Genomic DNA, 21,737 nt, shown 5'->3' with positions numbered 1-21,737 from the left:
GATGTTCCTGCCAATGCAAGATTCCCAGTTATATATCAATGTTATTTCATTATTCATGCAATACTGTCAGAGATTATGGTTTGTACCAATCGCTCGTGACATCCAGTCACTAGCAACTCTCAACCCTGGCAGACACCACACATGACCCGGACATTTGTCTTGGCCTTTATCATATCTAGTGTTACTTTATGGTTGTTTATCTCGGTAAATATTGTTTCCATTTACTGAACTGCATACAATAGACTTTATCTTGCTGAAGGTCTTTGCAATAAATACGTAAACCAACAGTAAATGCCATTACATGGTCATCCCGAAACACTTGTACTTTGTGACACCCTAAGATGTTTAAACTTCATCTTGTCGCGACACACTTTCTCAGTTGTCTCACTTCTTCCTGCAATCGCTCCAAATATTTCTGAAGGATAGCTGTCAGCTCTATCAACTCACCCTCTAGGCTCATCTTCATCCTGATAAGAGTAGAGCCCAAAAACAATCTGTTGCTACAAATAACATACCTCAGTCTCATTGCTCTTGGAAGGAGTGTGAATTACTGTAGCGTCAAATGCGAGGATGGAGTTCAGTAGCACCCCAACCAACTGCTTTGTTGACTTGTCTCTAGCGCCCAGTGACAGCCCAGTTGCTAAACAGGTCCGGATGTGATTGAGGTCTATAGCCAGCTTTGATTCCGGGCTCACACCAAGAACTAAGGTCTGTAATATTCAACTGTGATACAAATAAAGGGAAAAGATTTACTTGGTCACAATTAATTTAGTGAAACCATTAAAATTTATTACCTTTTAATTTGTACATATATTAATCATCTTAGTATTACATAATACAAAAGTTTTTATTCGGCTAAATTTATGAAAATAATAACAGGGAACATAACATGGCCAGCGTATCACATCCAAGACAGACTTACCATAATGTCTCGCAGGTAGAAATGATTGACCAGAAGGTGAGAGATGTCGTCCAGGTCATCTGGAGCCAGGCTCACATACTCCAGCTCAGTGAAACTCATTCTCACTAACCACTTCCCACAGACCTGTGTGAAGATCTTACTCTTCATTCATGTTGAGAAATCTATATACCCTTAAAGGGTATATAGAAAACTTGAATATCTATTTTAATGAAACTTTGTTAGTAATATCATATTTCTCAATATCTATTCCATTAACAAACTTGAGAAAAGTTATGGATAAATTTACATTTGTTGTTATTCCTAAATATATTAGGATTGAGTCAATACGTTCCTGTGTGTAGTATAGGACACAAGTGACAGTTAATGTGAGTAGGGTAAAAGGAGACTACGACAGTACAAATCTGTCCTGGGCATGGCATGCAAATTACGAAGGCTTCATTGTGGTTTGAAAAGTGGTGTGTAAATCCTGTACACTTTAAACAAAATCGAAAAGAGATGAGCAAACCCCATAGAATTTATTGGGAATTGAATTGCAAGGCATGAGGTACCTAGTACTTTGCAATTACTTCATTCACTCTTGTGTTCTTGAAGATAGCCTCATATTGCACCCAAAATTTTGCTTGTGCAGGCTACTGAACATATGGCCTTGTATGACTGACCATCCTGCGAGATGGAGACTTTTAGTATCACTGCTACCTTATTCACTCTTGTGTTGATGATGATATCCTCGTAACGAACCCAGAGTTTGCCAGTGCAGACTACTTATCACATTCCTCTGTATGACTAACCATCCTGTGTGATGGGGATTTTTTAGGACAATGTAGCTAGCTCTTTGACACACTGTACTCCCCTTCATATTGTCTAGGGGAGCTGCACAAATGCAGATGTACCTAATATATTACTAATAAAAAAGGCATAGACTCTATTATACTTAGAGAAGTAATCAAATCCTGTAGATTTTATTGTGAAGAAGTGTGCAAGCCCTGTAGAGTTAAACGTGGAAAAGTGGTTTCAAGTGAGTTGAGTTATTCTCTTGTTTTATCTTGAGTAGGCTTTCAACGAATATTGCTATCTACCAGTACTCTGATATCCATCTATCAGTACTCCTTGTTAACCACCACCTTCATCTACCAGTAGTTCTCACTACCTACCCTCTTCCCTCATCTACCAGTACCACAACCACCATCATCACAATCTATGCTACCAGTACTATCCTTATCTTCCACATCCACAATCCCCAACCATCATTCCTCATCTTCTGCCCTGTCATGTATGTATGTATGTGTGACCTGTTAGTGTGATCTCTGTATTATAAAAAGCTATTTTTTCCCTTTTCAGTCAATAGATAATGCTTGTAACAATTGTTATATTTTATTGTTAATATATATATATATATATATATATATATATATATATATATATATATATATATATATATATACATATATATATATATATGGGTTCTCCCCTAGGTATCCTGTTTGCAAACTTCTACATGGGTACCATCGAGCGAAAAGTCTTACTCGACATGAACTTGAAACCGGCCATATACTGCAGGTATGTTGACGACATTTTTACACAGGTACCTGATGTCAGACATCTGCAGGAGCTGAAGGAGGCATTTGAGCAGAATTCTGTGTTGCGTTTCACTTACGAGATGGAGAAGGATGGGAAGCTGCCCTTTCTAGATGTAACAGTCATGGAAAGGAGTGGAGTTTTCTACACTGCAGTCTACACTAATGAAACAAACACAGGAATGTGCCTGAATGCCAACAGTGACTGCCCGGACAGGTACAAGAGGAGTGTTGTTAACGCTTATGTCGACCGTGCTCTCAGCCACAGCTCAGAATGGAAGCAAGTCGACGAAGAACTCTGTAGGGTAAGGCAGGTCCTAGTCAACAACGGCTTCTCCAATGGTTTCGTGGAAGACATCGCAAGAAGAAAAGTGAAACGCCATGCAACCTCTGAAGAGACAACTAACACAACACCTATACCCCCTATTAGACTATTTTACAGGAACTTCTTTTCCACAGCCCATAAAACGGAGGAAAGGGTCCTGAAAGATATTGTCAGTAGAAACGTTATCCCTACAGACAAAAATCAGAAGATACAACTGACAATTTACTATAAAACCAGAAAAACGGCCAGCCTACTCATGAGAAACTCTCCAGACACAAAGCAGAACGCTTTAAAAGAGACCAACGTCGTCTATGCCTTCAAATGCCCTCTTGGGGACTGTAAGCCTGAAAAAACCCAGTATATAGACAAGACAACAACATCTCTTTCCAGGCGTTTAACGATACATAAGCAACAGGGCTCCATTAAGGAACATATAATCTCTTCCCACAAACAAACCATCACCAGAGAAATCCTAGCAAACAACACAGAAATCATCGATAGATACAGCGATAGCAGACGGCTGGACGTCTGCGAGGCACTACACATCAAGAAGTCAACACCAGCAATCAACAGCCAATTAATGCACAACTATATTCTACCCACTTCAAGACTCCGCTCCAATATAGAAGCATCAAGAAATATGGACCAATAGGCTTTCTACAATTACTTCCATTCAATACCCATTGTTTCGTGTTCTGTCTTGTGTTAGAATTTAATACCCATTTAATACCCATTGTTGAAAGTTCGTTTTCACCTCATCCACCTCACCCAAATGTAGATATAAACTCGAAGATGTGCAAAGCTCTATTCAGTTTCAGTTGTGTGTTTGTAAACTAAAGTCTTTGAAAATGTAATAAGTTTTACGAAACGTGCTCAAGTGTCGCGTCAGACTAAAAATAAAAATGAATTTTGGAGAATTGATTTTTGAATTACCACCAACAGTGAAAATAAACGTACGAAAGATCGAGAAAATTCGTGTTAGAATTATTAATCTTACTTTTTCGGTCATATTTAATATATATATATATATATATATATATATATATATATATATATATATATATATATATATATATATATATATATATGTATATATATATATATATATATATATATACAAACTTCATATATAATATATATATATACAAACCTATATATATATATATATATATATATATATATATATATATATATATATACAAACTATAATATATATATATAATATATATATATATTATATATATATAATATATATATATATATATATATATATATATATATATATATATATATATATATATATATATATATACATATTATTAAATATGACCGAATATATATATATATATATATATATATATATATATATATATATATATATATATATATATATATATATATATATATATATATATATATATATATATATATATATTTTATTAAATATGACCGAAAAAGTAAGATTAATAATTCTAACACGAATTTTCTCTATCTTTCTTACGTTTCTTTTCCCTGTTGATGGTAATTCAAAGATCAATTCTCCAAAATTCATTTTTATTTTTAGTCTGACGCGACACTTGAGCGCGTTTCGTAAAACTTATTACATTTTCAAAGACTTTAGCTTACACATACACAACTGAATAGAACTTACACATCTTCGATTTGCTTATATCTACATTTGAGTGAGGTGGATGGGGTGAGGTGGTATTAATAGGGTATTAAATTCCTAAACACAAGACAGAACACGAAACTATGGGTATTGAATGGAAGTGATTTGTAGAAAGCTTATTGGTCCATATTTCTTGATGCTTCTATATTGGAGCGGAGTCTTGAGGTGGGTAGAATATAGTTGTGCATTAATTGGCTGTTGATTGCTGGTGTTGACTTCTTGATGCGTAGAGCCTCGCAGACGTCAAGCCGCCTGCTATCGCTGTATCTATCGATGATTTCTGTGTTGTTTACTAGGATTTCTCTGGCGATGGTTTGGTTGTGGGAAGAGATTATATGTTCCTTAATGGAGCCCTGTTGCTTATGCATCGTTAAACGCCTAGAAAGAGATGTTGTTGTCTTGCCTATATACTGTTTTTTTTTGGAGCTTACAGTCCCCAAGAGGGCATTTGAAGGCATAGACGACGTTGGTCTCTTTTAAAGCGTTCTGCTTTGTGTCTGGAGAGTTTCTCATGAGTAGGCTGGCCGTTTTTCTGGTTTTATAGTAAATCGTCAGTTGTATCCTCTGTTTTTTGTCTGTAGGGATAACGTTTCTATTAACAATATCTTTCAGGACCCTTTCCTCCATTTCATGAGCTGTGGAAAAGAAGTTCCTGTAAAATAGTCTTATAGGGGGTATAGGTGTTGTGTTAGTTGTCTCTTCAGAGGTTGCATGGCGTTTCATTTTCCTTCTTATGATGTCTTCGACGAAACCATTGGAGAAGCCGTTGTTGACTAGGACCTGCCTTACCCTACAGAGTTCTTCGTCGACTTGCTTCCATTCTGAGCTGTGGCTGAGAGCACGGTCGACATAAGCGTTAACAACACTCCTCTTGTACCTGTCTGAGCAGTCGCTGTTGGCACTTAGGCACATTCCTATGTTCGTTTCCTTAGTGTAGACTGCAGTGTGGAAACCTCCACTCTTTTCCATGACTGTTACATCTAGAAAGGGCAGCTTCCCATCCTTTTCCATCTCGTAAGTGAAACGCAGCACGGAACTCTGCTCAAATGCCTCCTTCAGCTCCTGCAGATGTCTGACATCAGGTACCTGTGTAAAAATGTCGTCAACATACCTGCAGTACATGGCCGGTTTCAAGTTCATTTCGACTAAGACTTTTTGCTCGATGGTACCCATGTAGAAGTTTGCAAACAGGACACCTAGGGGAGAACCCATGGCGACCCCATCTACTTACTTATACATGTGCCCATCCGGGCTCATGAAGGGTGCCTCTTTAGTACAAGCTTGGAGTAGTTTCCTTAGAATATTTTCTGGTATGTCAAGAGGAGTGCAGGCCGGATCACGATACACTCTGTCGGCTATCATCCCGATTGTCTCGTCCACAGGTACGTTGGTAAACAGTGACGTCTGCGAGGCTCTACACATCAAGAAGTCAACACCAGCAATCAACAGCCAATTAATGCTCAACTATATTCTACCCACCTCAAGACTCCGCTCCAATATAGAAGCATCAAGAAATATGGACCAATAGGCTTTCTACAAATCACTTCCATTCAATACCCATTGTTTCGTGTTCTGTCTTGTGTTTAGGAATTTAATACCCTATTAATACCACCTCACCCCATCCACCTCACTCAAATGTAGATATAAACAAATCGAAGATGTGTAAGTTCTATTCAGTTGTGTATGTGTAAGCTAAAGTCTTTGAAAATGTAATAAGTTTTACGAAACGCGCTCAAGTGTCGCGTCAGACTAGAAATAAAAATGAATTTTGGAGAATTGATTTTTGAATTACCACCAACAGTGAAAAGAAACGTACGAAAGATCGAGAAAATTCGTGTTAGAATTATTAATCTTACTTTTTCGGTCATATTTAATAATATATGTCTACAGGAAAGACTGCTACCAAAATATACTAATATATATATATATATATATATATATATATATATATATATATATATATATATATATATATATATATATATATATATATATATATATATATATATATATATATATATATATATATATATATATATATATATATATGTCGTACTTAGTAGCCAGAACTCACTTCTCAGCCTACTATGCAAGGCCCGATTTGCCTAATAAGCCAAGTTTTCATGAATTAATGTTTTTTCGTCTACCTAACCTACCTAACCTAACCTAACCTAGCTTTTTTTGGCTACCTAACCTAACCTTACCTATATATATAGGTTAGGTTAGGTTAGGTAGGGTTGGTTTGGTTCGGTCATATATCTACGTTAATTTTAACTCCAATAAAAAAAAATTGACCTCATACATAGTGAAAAGGGTAGCTTTATCATTTCATAAGAAAAAAATTATAGTAAATATATTAATTCAGGAAAACTTGGCTTATTAGGCAAATCGGGCCTTGCATAGTAGGCTGAGAAGTGAGTTCTGGCTACTAGGTACGACATATATATATATATATATATATATATATATATATATATATATATATGTCGTACCTAGTAGCCAGAACTCACTTCTCAGCCTACTATTCAAGGCCCGATTTGCCTAATAAGCCAAGTTTTCCTGAATTAATATATTTACTATAATTTTTTTCTTATGAAATGATAAAGCAACCCTTTTCTCTATGTATGAGGTCAATTTTTTTTATTGGAGTTAAAATTAACGTAGATATATGACCGAACCTAACCAACCCTACCTAACCTAACCTAACCTATATTTATAGGTAAGGTTAGGTTAGGTAGCCAAAAAAAGCTAGGTTAGGTTAGGTTAGGTAGGTTAGGTAGACGAAAAAACATTAATTCATGAAAACTTGGCTTATTAGGCAAATCGGGCCTTGAATAGTAGGCTGAGAAGTGCGTTCTGGCTATTAGGTACGACATATATATATATATATATATATATATATATATATATATATATATATATATATATATATATATATATATGTCGTACCTAGTAGCCAGAACGCACTTCTCAGCCTACTATGCAAGGCCCGATTTGCCTAATAAGCCAAGTTTTCCTGAATTAATATATTTTCTCCAATTTTTTTCTTATGAAATGATAAAGCTACCCATTTCATTATTTATGAGGTCAATTTTTTTTTATTGAAGTTGAAATTAACGTCGATATATGACCGAACCTAACCAACCCTACCTAACCTATCTTTATAGGTTAGGTTAGGTTAGGTAGCCGAAAACGTTAGGTTAGGTTAGGTTAGGTAGGTTAGGTAATCGAAAAACAATTCATTCATGAAAACTTGGCTTATTTGGCAAATCGGGCCTTACATAGTAGGCTGAGAAGTGCGTTCTGACTACTAGGTACGACATATATGTATATATATATATATATATATATATATATATATATATATATATATATATATATATATATATATATATATATATATGTCGTACCTAGTAGCCAGAACGCACTTCTCAGCCTACTATTCAAGGCCCGATTTGCCTAATAAGCCAAGTTTTCCTTAATTAATATATTTTCTCTATTTTTTTTCTTATGAAATGATAAAGCTACCCATTTCATTATGTATGAGGTCAATTTTTTTTTATTGGAGTTAAAATTAACGTAGATATATGACCGAACCTAACCAACCCTACCTAACCTAACCTAACCTATCTTTATAGGTTAGGTTAGGTTAGGTGGCCGAAAAAGTTAGGTTAGGTTAGGTTAGGTAGGTTAGGTAGTCGAAAAACAATTAATTCATGAAAACTTGGCTTATTAGGCAAATCGGGCCTTGAATAGTAGGCAGAGAAGTGCGTTCTGGCTACTAGGTACGACATATATATATATATATATATATATATATATATATATATATATATATGTCTTACCTAGTAGCCAGAACGCACTTCTCGGCCTACTATGCAAGGCCCGATTTGCCTAATAAGCCAAGTTTTCCTGAATCAATATATTTTCTCTAATTTTTTTATTATGAAATGATAAAGCTACCCATTTCGTTATGTATGAGGTGATTTTTTTTTTTTATTGGAGTTAAAAATTAACGTAGATATATGACCGAACCTAACCAACCCTACCTAACCTAACCTAACCTATCTTTATAGGTTAGGTTAGGTTAGGTAGCCGAAAAAGTTAGGTTAGGTTAGGTTAGGTAGTCAAAAAACAATTAATTCATGAAAACTTGGCTTATTAGGCAAATCGGGCCTTGCATAGTAGGCTGAGAATTGCGTTCTGGCTACTAAGTACGACATATATATATATATATATATATATATATATATATATATATATATATATATATATATATATATATATATATATATATATATATATATATATATTATTAAATATGACCGAAAAAGTAAGAATAATAATTCTAACACGAATTTTCTCAGTCTTTCGTACATTACGCTTCACTGTTGGAGGTAAATCAAAAATCAATTCTCCAAAATTCATTTTTATTTCTAGTCTGACGCGACACGGGCACGTTTCGTAAAACTTATTACATTTTCAAAGACTTTAGTTCACAAATACACAACTGAATATATTCAGTTGTGTATTTGTATAATCGGAGATACGTAAGTTCTATAGAACTTACGTATCTCCGATTTTATATCTGCATTTGAGTGAGGTGGAAGGGGTGATGTGGCATTAACACAAGACAGAACAAGATGTGGCATTAATAGGGTATTAATTTCATCAACACAAGACAGAACAAGAGTAATAATAGGGTATTAATTTCATCAACACAAGACAGAACACAAAACAATGGATATTGAATAGAAGTGTTTGTAGAAAGCCTATTGGTCCATATTTCTTGATGCTTCTATATTGGAGCGGAGTCTTGAGGTGGGTAGAATATAGTTGTGCAATAATTGGCTGTTGATTGCTGGTGTTGACTTCTTGATGTGTAGTGCCTCGCAAACGTCAAGCCGCCTGCTATCGCTGTATCTATCGATGATTTCTGTGTTGTTTACTAGGATTTCTAGTAAACCTAGTAAACCTAGAAATCCTAGTAAACAACACAGAAATCATCGATAGATACAGCGATAGCAGGCGGCTTGACGTTTGCGAGGCACTACACATCAAGAAGTCAACACCAGCAATCAACAGCCAATTATTGCATTACTGCAATAATTGGCTGTTGATCGATTAATCGTAGTCGATTAATCAATAATCGACTACTGAGAATATTTTCATTGGGAGGTTGCTAAGGAATTTCCAAGGTCAAATGTTATTCATGAACAGGACTCTATACTGTTATCAGTATAGTTTCTGTGCTATCAACAGGTCTCCACCCTAAACTCATCACCCGCACCGTCCCCGCTCTTATCTGCGTCCTCTCTACTCTTCCAATTCAATTTCCCCGCGCTCATTATCTGCCTTAAGCACACCACTCTCTCTCACCCCCTTCCCCCTCTCACCCCTTTTCATAGGATAACACCTTTTTTCCTCCTGATTATCGGCTATTAATAGTGCTCTCGTAGAACAAAATATTCAAGTTACTTATTCGTTTGCTAAGACACTCACATTTTTTTTGCAGATATATTCCTGCGCGGGCCCTAAGCCTCTGGCTGGCCCACTAAGTGTTGCTTGTTTCTGTTTTACTTGGGCGGAGTCTGAGTATTTATGACTCGTATGGTCGCTTCAGTAAGATTTTGCCCTATGTATTTAACAATTTCTTCTGCCCTGTTGAATCTAAGTTGAAATCTTAATGGGTTTGTAACTGTGCACTGTGTTAGATAATGTTCCAGTGGTCTGTTGGGCATTTTTCCACAGTGCTGACATTTCCTCTCATCTTCCGGAACCTGTAAGCCTATTTCCCATGCACATGGGTATCCAAGCCTGATGCGATGTAAGTGTACTTCTGTTGTTCTACTGCTCCCTTTCATCAACATAAGTGGTTCGTAGTTAGCTGAATTATTGTACCAACCCAACTGCTGTGTAGTGGTCACTGTACATCTTTTGCATTGCTCTGTTTCTAATTACTTTCTTAATCTGTGATATGTAAATGTCTACATTTCTTCTCTTAGTTGCAAGTTTTGCAGCTTCGTCTGCAATGTCATTTCCTATTATTCCCACATGACTTGGCACCCAGTTGATAAGTACCCGTCGGCCATGAAGTGAAAAGTGATATCCTAGTGATAAACTAGGATATACTTGTGTTCATTTATTACCTATGTTTTATGTAACTAATATTAGATGAATAAATGTGATAATAATAGTAATACAATAAAAAAGATATTAATATCTAATGCATATGACTTATTGTATGAAAATTAAGTACAGAGGGAAAGAGAGATAATTATTTTGTTGGTGAGAGCTGGGAAGTACGGTAATGATATGATCTGTTTTGGTCAGAAAATGATGGTCTGACACTAGCCACACCTGAGGGCATATTTACACAGGTGTCTTAAAAAAGAGGTCATGACCCATCTTTACCTAAAAGAATTTCGCGAGCGAGTGTGATGTCGTTCGGTGATGGGCGAGTACAAAAATGGTGAGATAGGGCCACCTGACATCTGGAAAGAGAATGTACTTTGATAAGGAAAATATGTTGATAAAGGAAACGGATGAGAGCTAATCTGTTGTTTGAAATAACTATATTTGGCGAACATTGAACTAGCGCGACGGCCGAGAGTTGTCCTGTTGTTCTGAAAATAACTATTTGGTGAATATTGCAGTAAAGCAGAGAAACTTAAACTGAATTTTTATTTTTTTACTGCGTCTGAAATGTAAAACGGTAACAGATGTGAAAACATTAACATTTTTGCGAACAAAGCTGTGAAGGGTGGGGTGAGGGGGGGATGGGGGTGAGAGGGGGAAGGGGGTGGTGTGCTTAAGGCTGATAAAGAGCGCAGGGGAAGAGTAGAGAGGGCGAAGATAATAATGGATGATATGAGATTAGGCTGGAGACTTGTTGATAGTATTTATTTATTTATTTATATTCAAGAAGGTACATTGGGTTTATGGGAGTACATAGCACTGATGTTTCACAGTCTTGCAAAGCCAATAACACGCATAGCGTTTCGAGCAGGTCCTTAATCTAACAAGTAATATAAATTAGTAATTTGTAGCAAAATTTGAAGAATATTAACAGGTAAATTTTAAGATAATTTGAATAAAATTAATAGGTACATTGTAGCAAAATTTGAGGATTATTAATAGGTACATTGTAGCAAAATGTGCCGTCAATACAACAACCATGATATAAGTTGATAGCAGCGATTACGATACACAAAGAAATTACAATAGCATGAAATATCAAATTTACAAATCTTTACAAATTTACAAAGGGCTTTGATGAGGATTCGAACCTATGTGCTGGATGTTCCCAGACGCGCCTTAAACAACTTTATCACGATATGGTCAAAAGAATTGCAACCCTGGAGTGCTACTGCCCTCACGAAGATCCCGAGGCTTCTACTGAAGCCTAAAGTGGCCTCTACTCGGGTTCCTCGTGAGGGCAGCAGCTCTCCAGTTTGCAATTCTTTTGACCATGTCGTGGTACAGTTGACTAAGTCATGTCTAGGAACACTCAACGCATAGGTTCAAACCCTCATCAAGGCCCTTGTGGCTTTGTTCAGTGATTACAATGGTGAAGATGCATGGCTTAGACATATATATATATATATATATATATATATATATATATATATATATATATATATATATATATATATATATATATATATGCGAACAAGCCTGAATGGTCCCCAGGACAATATGCAACTGAAAACTCACACCCCAGAAGTGACTCGAACCCATACTCCCAGGAGCCACGCAACTGGTATGTACAAGACGCCTTAATCCACTTGACCATCACGACCGGACTAATGAGGTGATAGCCGAGGCTATTTGAACCGGCACTCGGATAGTAATCTTGGGCATAGCATTTTACCAAATCACCTCATTCTTTGGGGCACACGTGAGGAACACAAATGCGAACAAGCCTGAATGGTCACCAGGACAATATGCAACTGAAAACTCACACCCCAGAAGTGACTCGAACCCATACTCCCAGGAGCCACGCAACTGGTATGTAGAAGACACCTTAATCCACTTGACCATCACGACCGGACTAATGAGGTGATAGCCGAGGCTATTTGAACCACCCCACCGCCGGCACTCGGATAGTAATCTTGGGCATAGCATTTTACCAAATCACCTAATTCTTTGGGGCACACGTGAGGAACACAAATGCGAACAAGCCTGAATGGTCCCCAGGACAATATGCAACTGAAAACTCACACCCCAGAAGTGACTCGAACCCATACTCCCAGGAGCCACGCAACTGGTATGTACAAGACGCCTTAATCCACTTGACCATCACGACCGGACTAATGAGGTGATAGCCGAGGCTATTTGAACCACCCCACCGCCGGCACTCGGATAGTAATCTTGGGCATAGCATTTTACCAAATCACCTCATTCTTAGGGGCACACGTGAGGAACACAAATGCGAACAAGCCTGAATGGTCCCCAGGACAATATGCAACTGAAAACTCATAGCACTGGTAAAATGCTATGCCCAAGATTACTATCCAAGTGCCGGCGGTGGGGTGGTTCAAATAGCCTCGGCTATCACCTCATTAGTCCGGTCGTGATGGTCAAGTGGATTAAGGCGTCTTGTACATACCAGTTGCGTGGCTCCTGGGAGTATGGGTTCGAGTCACTTCTGGGGTGTGAGTTTTCAGTTACATATTGTCCTGGGGACCATTCAGGCTTGTTCGCATTTGTGTTCCTCACGTGTGCCCTAAAGAATGAGGTGATTTGGTAAAATGCTATGCCCAAGATTACTATCCGAGTGCCGGCGGTGGGGTGGTTCAAATAGCCTCGGCTATCACCTCATTAGTCCGGTCGTGATGGTCAAGTGGATTAAGGCGTCTTGTACATACCAGTTGCGTGGCTCCTGGGAGTATGGGTTCGAGTCACTTCTGGGGTGTGAGTTTTCAGTTATATATATATATATATATATATATATATATATATATATATATATATATATATATATATATATTAGTATATTTTGGTAGCAGTCTTTCCTGTAGACATATATTATTAAATATGACCGAAAAAGTAAGATTAATAATTCTAACACGAATTTTCTCAATCTTTCGTACATTACGCTTCACTGTTGGAGGTAAATCAAAAATCACTTCTCTAAAATTCATTTTTATTTCTAGTCTGACGCGACACGGGCGCGTTTCGTAAAACTTATTACATTTTCAAAGACTTCACAAATACACAACTGATTAGAACGTATCTCTGATTTTATATCTACATTTGAGTGAGGTGGGAAGGGTGATGTGGCATTAACACAAGACAGAACAGGAGGGGATATTAATAGGGTATTAAAAGTATCAACACAAGACAGAACAGAAACAATGGGTATTGAATAGAAGTGTTTGTAGAAAGCCTATTGGTCCATATTTCTTGATGCTTCTATATTGGAGCGGAGTCTTGAGGTGGGTAGAATATAGTTGTGCAATAATTGGCTGTTGATTGCTGGTGTTGACTTCTTGATGTGTAGTGCCTCGCAAACGTCAAGCCGCCTGCTATCGCTGTATCTATCGATGATTTCTGTGTTGTTTACTAGGATTTCTCTGGCGATGGTTTGGTTATGGGAAGAGATTATATGTTCCTTAATGGAGCCCTGTTGCTTATGCATCGTTAAACGCCTAGAAAGAGATGTTGTTGTCTTGCCTATATACTGGGTTTTTTGGAGCTTACAGTCCCCAAGTGGGCATTTGAAGGCATAGACGACATTAGTCTCTTTTAAAGCGTTCTGTTTTGTGTCTGGAGAGTTTCTCATGAGTAGGCTGGCCGTTTTTCTGGTTTTATAGTAAATCGTCAGTTGTATCCTCTGATTTTTGTCTGTAGGGATAACGTTTCTATTAACAATATCTTTCAGGACCCTTTCCTCCGTTTTATGAGCTGTGGAAAAGAAGTTCCTGTAAAATAGTCTAATAGGGGGTATAGGTGTTGCGTTAGTTGTCTCTTCAGAGGTTGCATGGCTTTTCACTTTCCTTCTTATGATGTCTTCGATGAAACCATTGGAGAAGCCGTTATTGACTAGGACCTGCCTTACCCTACAGAGTTCTTCGTCGACTTGCTTCCATTCTGAGCTGTGGCTGAGAGCACGGTCGACGTATGCGTTAACAACACTCCTCTTGTACCTGTCAGGGCAGTCGCTGTTGGCATTTAGGCACATTCCTATGTTTGTTTCCTTAGTGTAGACTGCAGTGTGGAAACCTCCGCCCTTTTCCATGACTGTTACATCTAGAAAAGGCAGCTTCCCATCCTTTTCCGTCTCGTAAGTGAAACGCAGCACGGAACTCTGCTCAAATGCCTCCTTCAGCTTCTGCAGATGTCTGACATCAGGTACCTGTGTAAAAATGTCGTCAACATACCTGCATTATATGGCCGGTTTCAAGTTCATGTCGACTAAGACTTTTTGCTCGATGGTACCCATGTAGAAGTTTGCAAACAGGACACCTATATATATATATATACATATATATATATATATATATATATATATATATATATATATATATATATATATATATATATATATATATATATATATATATATATATATATTGGTGGAGTGGGTAGCATAAGTTACAATGCGAGTTTGAAGCACTAGGTTGGAAACTATGAGGATGAAATTATGTACTTTTTAGTTTTACTTTTGAGTAATGCATAGGTTGGACAGCTTTTTAATTCAATAGGGAGTGAGTTCCATAGACAAGGTCCTTTATTTGCATATAATGTTTGCACAGATTTAGTTTGACTCTGGAGATATCAAAGATATATTTATTTCTTGTGTGGGGATTATAGGTTCTATTACATCTGTCCAGGAAGGGTTTCAGATCAGGATTTGCACTTAGGAGCAAGGTTTTGTAAATGTAAGTGGCACAAGAGAATGTGTGGAGCGAGTTTATATTTAGCATGTTTAGGGATTTAAAGAGAGGCTGTGTGTTGTCTGAAAACAGAGTTTGTAATTTATATTTTATTTTATTTATTTATATATATACAAGAAGGTACATTGGGTTTATTTGGGTACAGAGAATTGAAGTATTACATTCTTGTAAGGCCACTAGCACGCATAGCGTTTCGGGCAGATCCTTAATCTAACATATAATTTTAATTAAGAAGGTAATGTCTAGCAAAATTAAAAATGTTTACAAGTACATTGTAAGAAAGTATAAAATACATTGTAAGAAAGTATAAAAATACATTGTAAGAAAGTATAAAAATACATTGTAAGCAAATATAGAAAATACATTGTATAAGAAATTTGACAAGAGAAAAAAAAGTAAGCACATTAAAGTAAATTTATAGGTTGTCCACAGGTACATTTTAGCATAATTTGAGGATTATTGCAAAATATAATGTAGCAAACTATGTGTATAACATGATATAAGATAACATCAATGATTACAATAGTAAAGTTATATGGCATAGGTACATATTTTGGGGAATTGGTTAACACTATATACAGTGCGAGTTTCAAGCACTAGGTAGGAAACTATGAAGTTGAGATTTGATACTTTTGGGGTTTATTTTTGAATATGGCAAAAGATTGACAGCTTTTTAATTCGTTAGGAAGTAAGTTCCATAGACCAGGTCTCTTTATTTGCATAGAGTGTTTATACAAATTAAGTTTGACTCTGGGGATATCAAAGAGATAGTTATTTCTGATGTGGTGATTATGTGTTCTATTACATATGTCCAAGAAGAATTGTTCTGATAGCAGATTTTTGCTGGGTGATGATGTGCTTGTGGTAGTTTGCAGTGGCTGAACCCCATGCACAGATACCTTATGCAAGTTAGGGATAGATTAACTATAGTATAATGAGTTGAGAGCAGAATTTGGAACATAATATCTGATTCTAGAAAGTATACCAACCTTTTTTTTTTTTTGGTTATGTGTTGTATGTGGGTGCTGAAGTTGAGTCCCTTGTCTAAGTATAGGCCAAGGAACTTTCCATCATTTTTATTGTTTTTCTTAACATCATCTATCTGAAGCTGAATTTCATTTGACGATTTACTACGAAATAAAATACAGTAGGTCTTTTTTATGTTTAGTGTGAGTTTGTTGGTTGACATTCATTAGTGGACTTTTTTTTAATTCGTTATTTACAACATTATTTAGTGAGTGTGGGTTGGGGTCTGAGCAGGTGAAGATAGTATCGTCAGCAAATAGTGTAAGGTTAAGATTGTTAGAGACATTTGGCAGATCATTGATGTATTTAATAAATAGGAAAGGTCCTAGGATGCTGCCCTGTGGCACTCCTACAGTTAATGGTAGAGTGGGAGAGGTTATATCACTGATGGCTACACATTGGTGTCTGTCACTAAGATATGATCGAATATTGTTCAGAGGAAGGCCTCGGATTCCATAACGGTGAAGTTTAAGTAAGAGGTAGTTATAGTTAACAGTATCAAAGGCCTTTCTCAGGGCAATGAAGAGCCCAATTGGGAACTTATTTTTGTCAAGGGCTGTATAGATTTATTTATTTATTTATATACAAGAAGGTGCATTGGGTTTGTGAGAATACATAGCATAGTACAGTATTTACAATCTTGTAAAGCCACTAGTACGCGCAGCGTTTCGGGCAGGTCCTTAATCTAACAGATAATTTTAAGTAGGTAAATTCTATCAGAATTAATAAAATGATAAAAATACATTGCAAGAAAAAAAGGAGATGAGAGAGATTAGTAAGCATATTAGAGCACATTGGTATATTAAAGCTCTGATTGATTACATTGACAGCTTGATTGGTAATTTAAACAAGATTAATAGACACCATACAGCAGATTGACAGCACATATAAGAAGACAGCAATGATCACAATGGTAAAGATGTTCGGATTGGGTACATAAAGATTGGGTAGCAATAGATACAGTGCAATTTTAAAGCAAAAGGTAAAAAACTATGAAGATGAAATTAGGTACTTTTTAGTATTGTTTTTGAATGACGCAAAAGTTGGACAGCTTTTCAATTCAATAGGGAGTGAGTTCCATAGACTGGGTCCCATTATTTGCATAGTGTTTACACAGATGAAGTTTGACTCTGGGAAATATCAAAGATATATTTATTTCTGGTGTGGTGATAATGGGTCCTATTACAATTGTCCAGGGAGAATTTCAGAGCAGGATTTGCATTTAAGAACAGGGTTTTGTAAATGTAGTTGACACAAGAGAATTTGTGGAGTGAGATTATGTTTAGCATGTTTAAGGAGTTAAACAAGGGGGCTGAGTGTTGTCTGAAAGCAGAATTTGTTATTATTCTGATAGCAGATTTTTGCTGGGTGATGATGGACTTGAGGTGGTTTGCAGTGGTTGAACCCCATGCACAGATACCATAATTAAGATAGGGATAGATTAGTGCAAAATATAGAGAGATGAGAGCAGAGTTAGGTACATAATATCTGATTTTGGAGAGTATACCAACTGTTTTAGACTTTCTTAGTTATATGTTGTATGTGGGTATTGAAGTTGAGTCTCTTGTCTAGGAATAGGCCGAGAAACTTTCCATCATTTTTATTGCTAATGTTTACATTGTCTATCTGAAGCTGAATTGCATTTGTAGATTTGCTTCCAAATAAGATGTAGTAGGTCTTTTCCATGTTAAGTGTTAGTTTGTTGGTTGACATCCATAAGTGGACTTTTTTTAGTTCATTATTAACAACATTGTTTAGTGTATGTGGGTTGGGATTAGAGTAGATGAGGGTAGTATCATCAGCAAACAAAATAGGTTTCAGAATGTTAGAGACATTAGACAGATCATTGATTTATATAAGAAATAGGAGAGGTCCCAAGATGCTGCCCTGTGGCACTTCAACGGTTATTGGTAGAGTGGGAGAGGTTATATTATTGATGGCTACACATTGGTGTCTATCACTAAGATAGGATTGGATATAGTCCAATGCATGGCCTCGGATTCCATAATGATGGAGTTTACGTAAGAGGTAATTGTGATTAACAGTATCAAAGGCCTTTCTCAGGTCAATGAAGAGTCCAATCGGAAACTCATTTTTGTCTATATCAAGCAGACTAATAATTGCATCATTGGTGCCTTTTTGGGAGCAGAAGCCAAACTGACAAGGACTTAATATATTGATTTTTACGAGGTAGGAGTAGAGCTGTTTGTAGATAATCTTTTCAAATATTTTTTATTATATAAGTAGATTAGATATCGGTCTGTAATTGTTAATGTTTGCCGTATCGCTTCCTTTATGAACTGGCGTTCTTCGTGCTTTTTTAAAGGATATCAGAGAAGTTATGACACTCTAGAGATGTGTTGAATTGCAGAGCTATGGGTGATGCAAGGGCATGGGAAGCACTCTTGTACACCGTAAATAGTATTTCCCTAATGGTCCCAGCTTTGGTTTTTAGTGAATGAATGATGGACATAGCATCTGTCAGGATGACTGGTGAAAGGAGAAGAGAGTTAGGATAGCGACCGGTAAGATATGTGATAACATGTCTGGGTCTGTGGGATTTTTTTGCGAGGTAAGCACCAACTGATGAAAATAAGCTGTTATATTCAGTTGGCATTACAGAACACTTCACTACAGTAACTATACTGATAACTGTATAGCCGGGTTCAAGAACTAACATTTGACTCTGGGAATTACTTAACAGCCTCCTAATGAACATATTCTCAGAAAATGGACTTGATACGATTTTACAAAAAACGGAGCACTGACAAAGTTAACCTTAAAATGGAGTACCGCCCAGCTAACCTTTTTCCTAGGTTGGACCCTCTGCCCTTTTGAGGGTGACCACATAGCTTAAACTTTTACAAAAACAAAAAGTTTAAGCTGTGCGGTCATACCATCTACTCACTTGTACCCTGGCCTGCCGTTAATGGTGTTCACACCCTTATACAGATCACAAAGCAATCACAATGGAGTGTTATATCAATGAGAAAATCATTTGGGCAATAGGGTGACTTGAGCCATTTGGGCACCAGTTAGGAGCCCAGGGAAAATTAACAAAAATTTCCTGCTATCTATAATTTGCCCATAGTTCCATAAAACAGGCAATCCTTCAACAGCTTCAAAGGTTTCTCAAGTCCTGACGCTCTCTCTCAGAATTAAGGGGAAACTATTAGCTTTTTTCGAATTTCACACTACTAGCCTCCTCTTACCGACTTCAACCCACACATTATACAATTACATTTTCTCAAAAGAGACAGAGACAATAACAAAGACACAGACAGATTGATAGACAGCAGATAGATGACTGGATAGACTGATTAATAGATCAAGAGATAGATAGAGGAGTTAATTAATAGCTAGATCGATGGCTAGACTGATGGATAAAGAGAGAGCGATGGAAAGAGGGATGTATAAGTGGATAAATAGGTTGATGGATAAGTAGATAGATGTATAGAAAGATTTATGGAAACGTGAATGGATGGACGGATATATAAATAGATGGATGGTTAGTTGAATTCACAGATGGTTGGATAGTTGAATTCACAGATGGATGGATGGTTGAATTCACAGATGGATGGATAGTTGAATGCACAGATGAATGGATAGAATGTTAGATGGATGGATTGATGGCTCAGCCCGTCCTCCTAAGGTTCCCCAACGTCAAAAAACAGTGGTACTAAAGTATACGTTATCCTAGCCTACCAGAGGACCTAAAACAGAAACGGGACAGTACGTCAATTTCACGAGCCGCTAAAATTTTCTAGGACTACAATTTTTGTCCTAAGTTAGAGTATACGTCAAAATGCGACGTTCTATTAGGAGGACAGCTTGAATGGAAGCAAAGCATGTTGATGTTGGAGATGAAATATCTGGAGCATCTAGGTCAGTGTTATGGGTGACTTTAATTTTAGTGGAATAAACTGGATTAACAAAAGAGGGAATGATGAAGCAGTAGATATTTTGAAAATAGTTGATGTTTGCTCCCTTACATAACACGTCAAGTAGCCTACACAGGAAAATTATGTTTTAGGCTACAGTGTTAACCAAGAGGAAGACACGCAGATAATATTGAAGCCGAGAGTGAGCTAAGGAACAGTGATTACAAGGAAGACAGATATAACATAGAATGGAATAGATGTGTAAGAGAAAATTCTGTTAAGGAGTATATTTATACACATTAGTGTTATATCGAGGTCCCCCCACCCCAGCTTCGAATTACTGACCTCCCCCCCTCCCTCCAGGATGCAACCCTACAACAAGCTGACTACCTCCTGAGTACCTACTTCCTACTAGGTGAACAGGGACATTAGGTGACAGGAAATATGTCCCGCCCGGAATTCTCGGCTGTGGGTCGAGAATGAACCCGACTGCACTACCAGACCTGGACCGTCTGTATATTATAGCTTATATATAATAATGGTGTTAATGATGAGAGAGAGGAGAGTACTTCCTCTCACAGCAAGTATTATGTTCACAAACTTTAAGGTCTTAATTTGTTGAGTCACATACACTATGATGTCAATATAGTGGATGACCCAATACTATGTTAAGTTTTGTGATGTATTAACATTGGCCATTCTTGTGACTCTTCGTTATTAATGTTATAATGGACATAACATTGTTGCGTGCATGTGTCAGTGTTATAACAAAGTGGTTACCTCAAGTGTCAAGACGAGAGGAGAGGCGTCCACACAGCTAGAAGCTCGGCCCGTCACTGAGAGACAATATATCATCAAGTGTATGGACTTGTACCCAAGATTGACTGTAATGCATCAGTTATACAATGTTTGTGACGTAACTATACCCTGAGCTTGTAAAAGCACTCTTATCACCTCCAGTGGTTAAGTGCTTAATAACACTAGTTTCCATAGCAGCTATCTTACAATCTCAAAGTAGGAGAGACATAAATGTATGTATGTATGTATGTATATATATATATATATATATATATATATATATATATATATATATATATATATATATATATATATATATATATATATATATATATATATATATATATATATATATATATATATGTCGTACCTAGTAGCCAGAACGCACTTCTCAGCCTACTATGCAAGGCCCAATTTGCCTAATAAGCCAAGTTTTCATGAATTAATTGTTTTTCGACTACCTAACCTAACCTAACCTAACTTTTTCGGCTACCTAACCTAACCTAACCTAAAATGATTGGTTAGGTTAGGTTAGGTAGGGTTGGTTAGGTTCGGTCATATATCTACGTTAATTTTAACTCCAGTAAAAAAAAATTGACCTCATACATAATGAAATGGGTAGGTTTATCATTTCATAAGAA

At 36.7% G+C, this 21,737-nt stretch overlaps 1 protein-coding gene across 4 annotated transcripts in view; it reads right to left on the bottom strand.

Annotated features, from left to right (window-relative positions):
- LOC123760144 (uncharacterized) overlaps positions 1–21,178 on the bottom strand; it is a 124,847-nt gene extending 103,669 nt beyond the window's left edge. For 3 of the 4 annotated variants that reach the window (XR_011228771.1, XM_069325456.1, XM_045745650.2), the window contains exons 1-3: positions 21,079–21,178; positions 923–1,045; positions 516–710 (exon numbers count right to left, since the gene is read on the bottom strand). Coding sequence is in view for 3 of the 4 variants with exons in the window: in XM_069325456.1 (XP_069181557.1) it covers positions 516–710; positions 923–1,045; positions 21,079–21,153 (393 nt within the window). In the remaining variant the exon portion in view is untranslated. Of the gene's footprint in view, positions 1–515; positions 711–922; positions 1,046–10,904; positions 10,985–21,078 lie in introns of all 4 variants that reach the window. The other variant, XM_045745652.2, reaches the window with a different exon arrangement.
- Positions 21,179–21,737: the final 559 nt, after the last annotated feature.

This window comes from Procambarus clarkii, chromosome 16 (genome assembly GCF_040958095.1).
Source record: "Procambarus clarkii isolate CNS0578487 chromosome 16, FALCON_Pclarkii_2.0, whole genome shotgun sequence".
Classification (NCBI taxonomy): Eukaryota; Metazoa; Arthropoda; class Malacostraca; order Decapoda; family Cambaridae; genus Procambarus; species Procambarus clarkii.
This window is presented reverse-complemented; position numbering and strand designations above follow the sequence as displayed.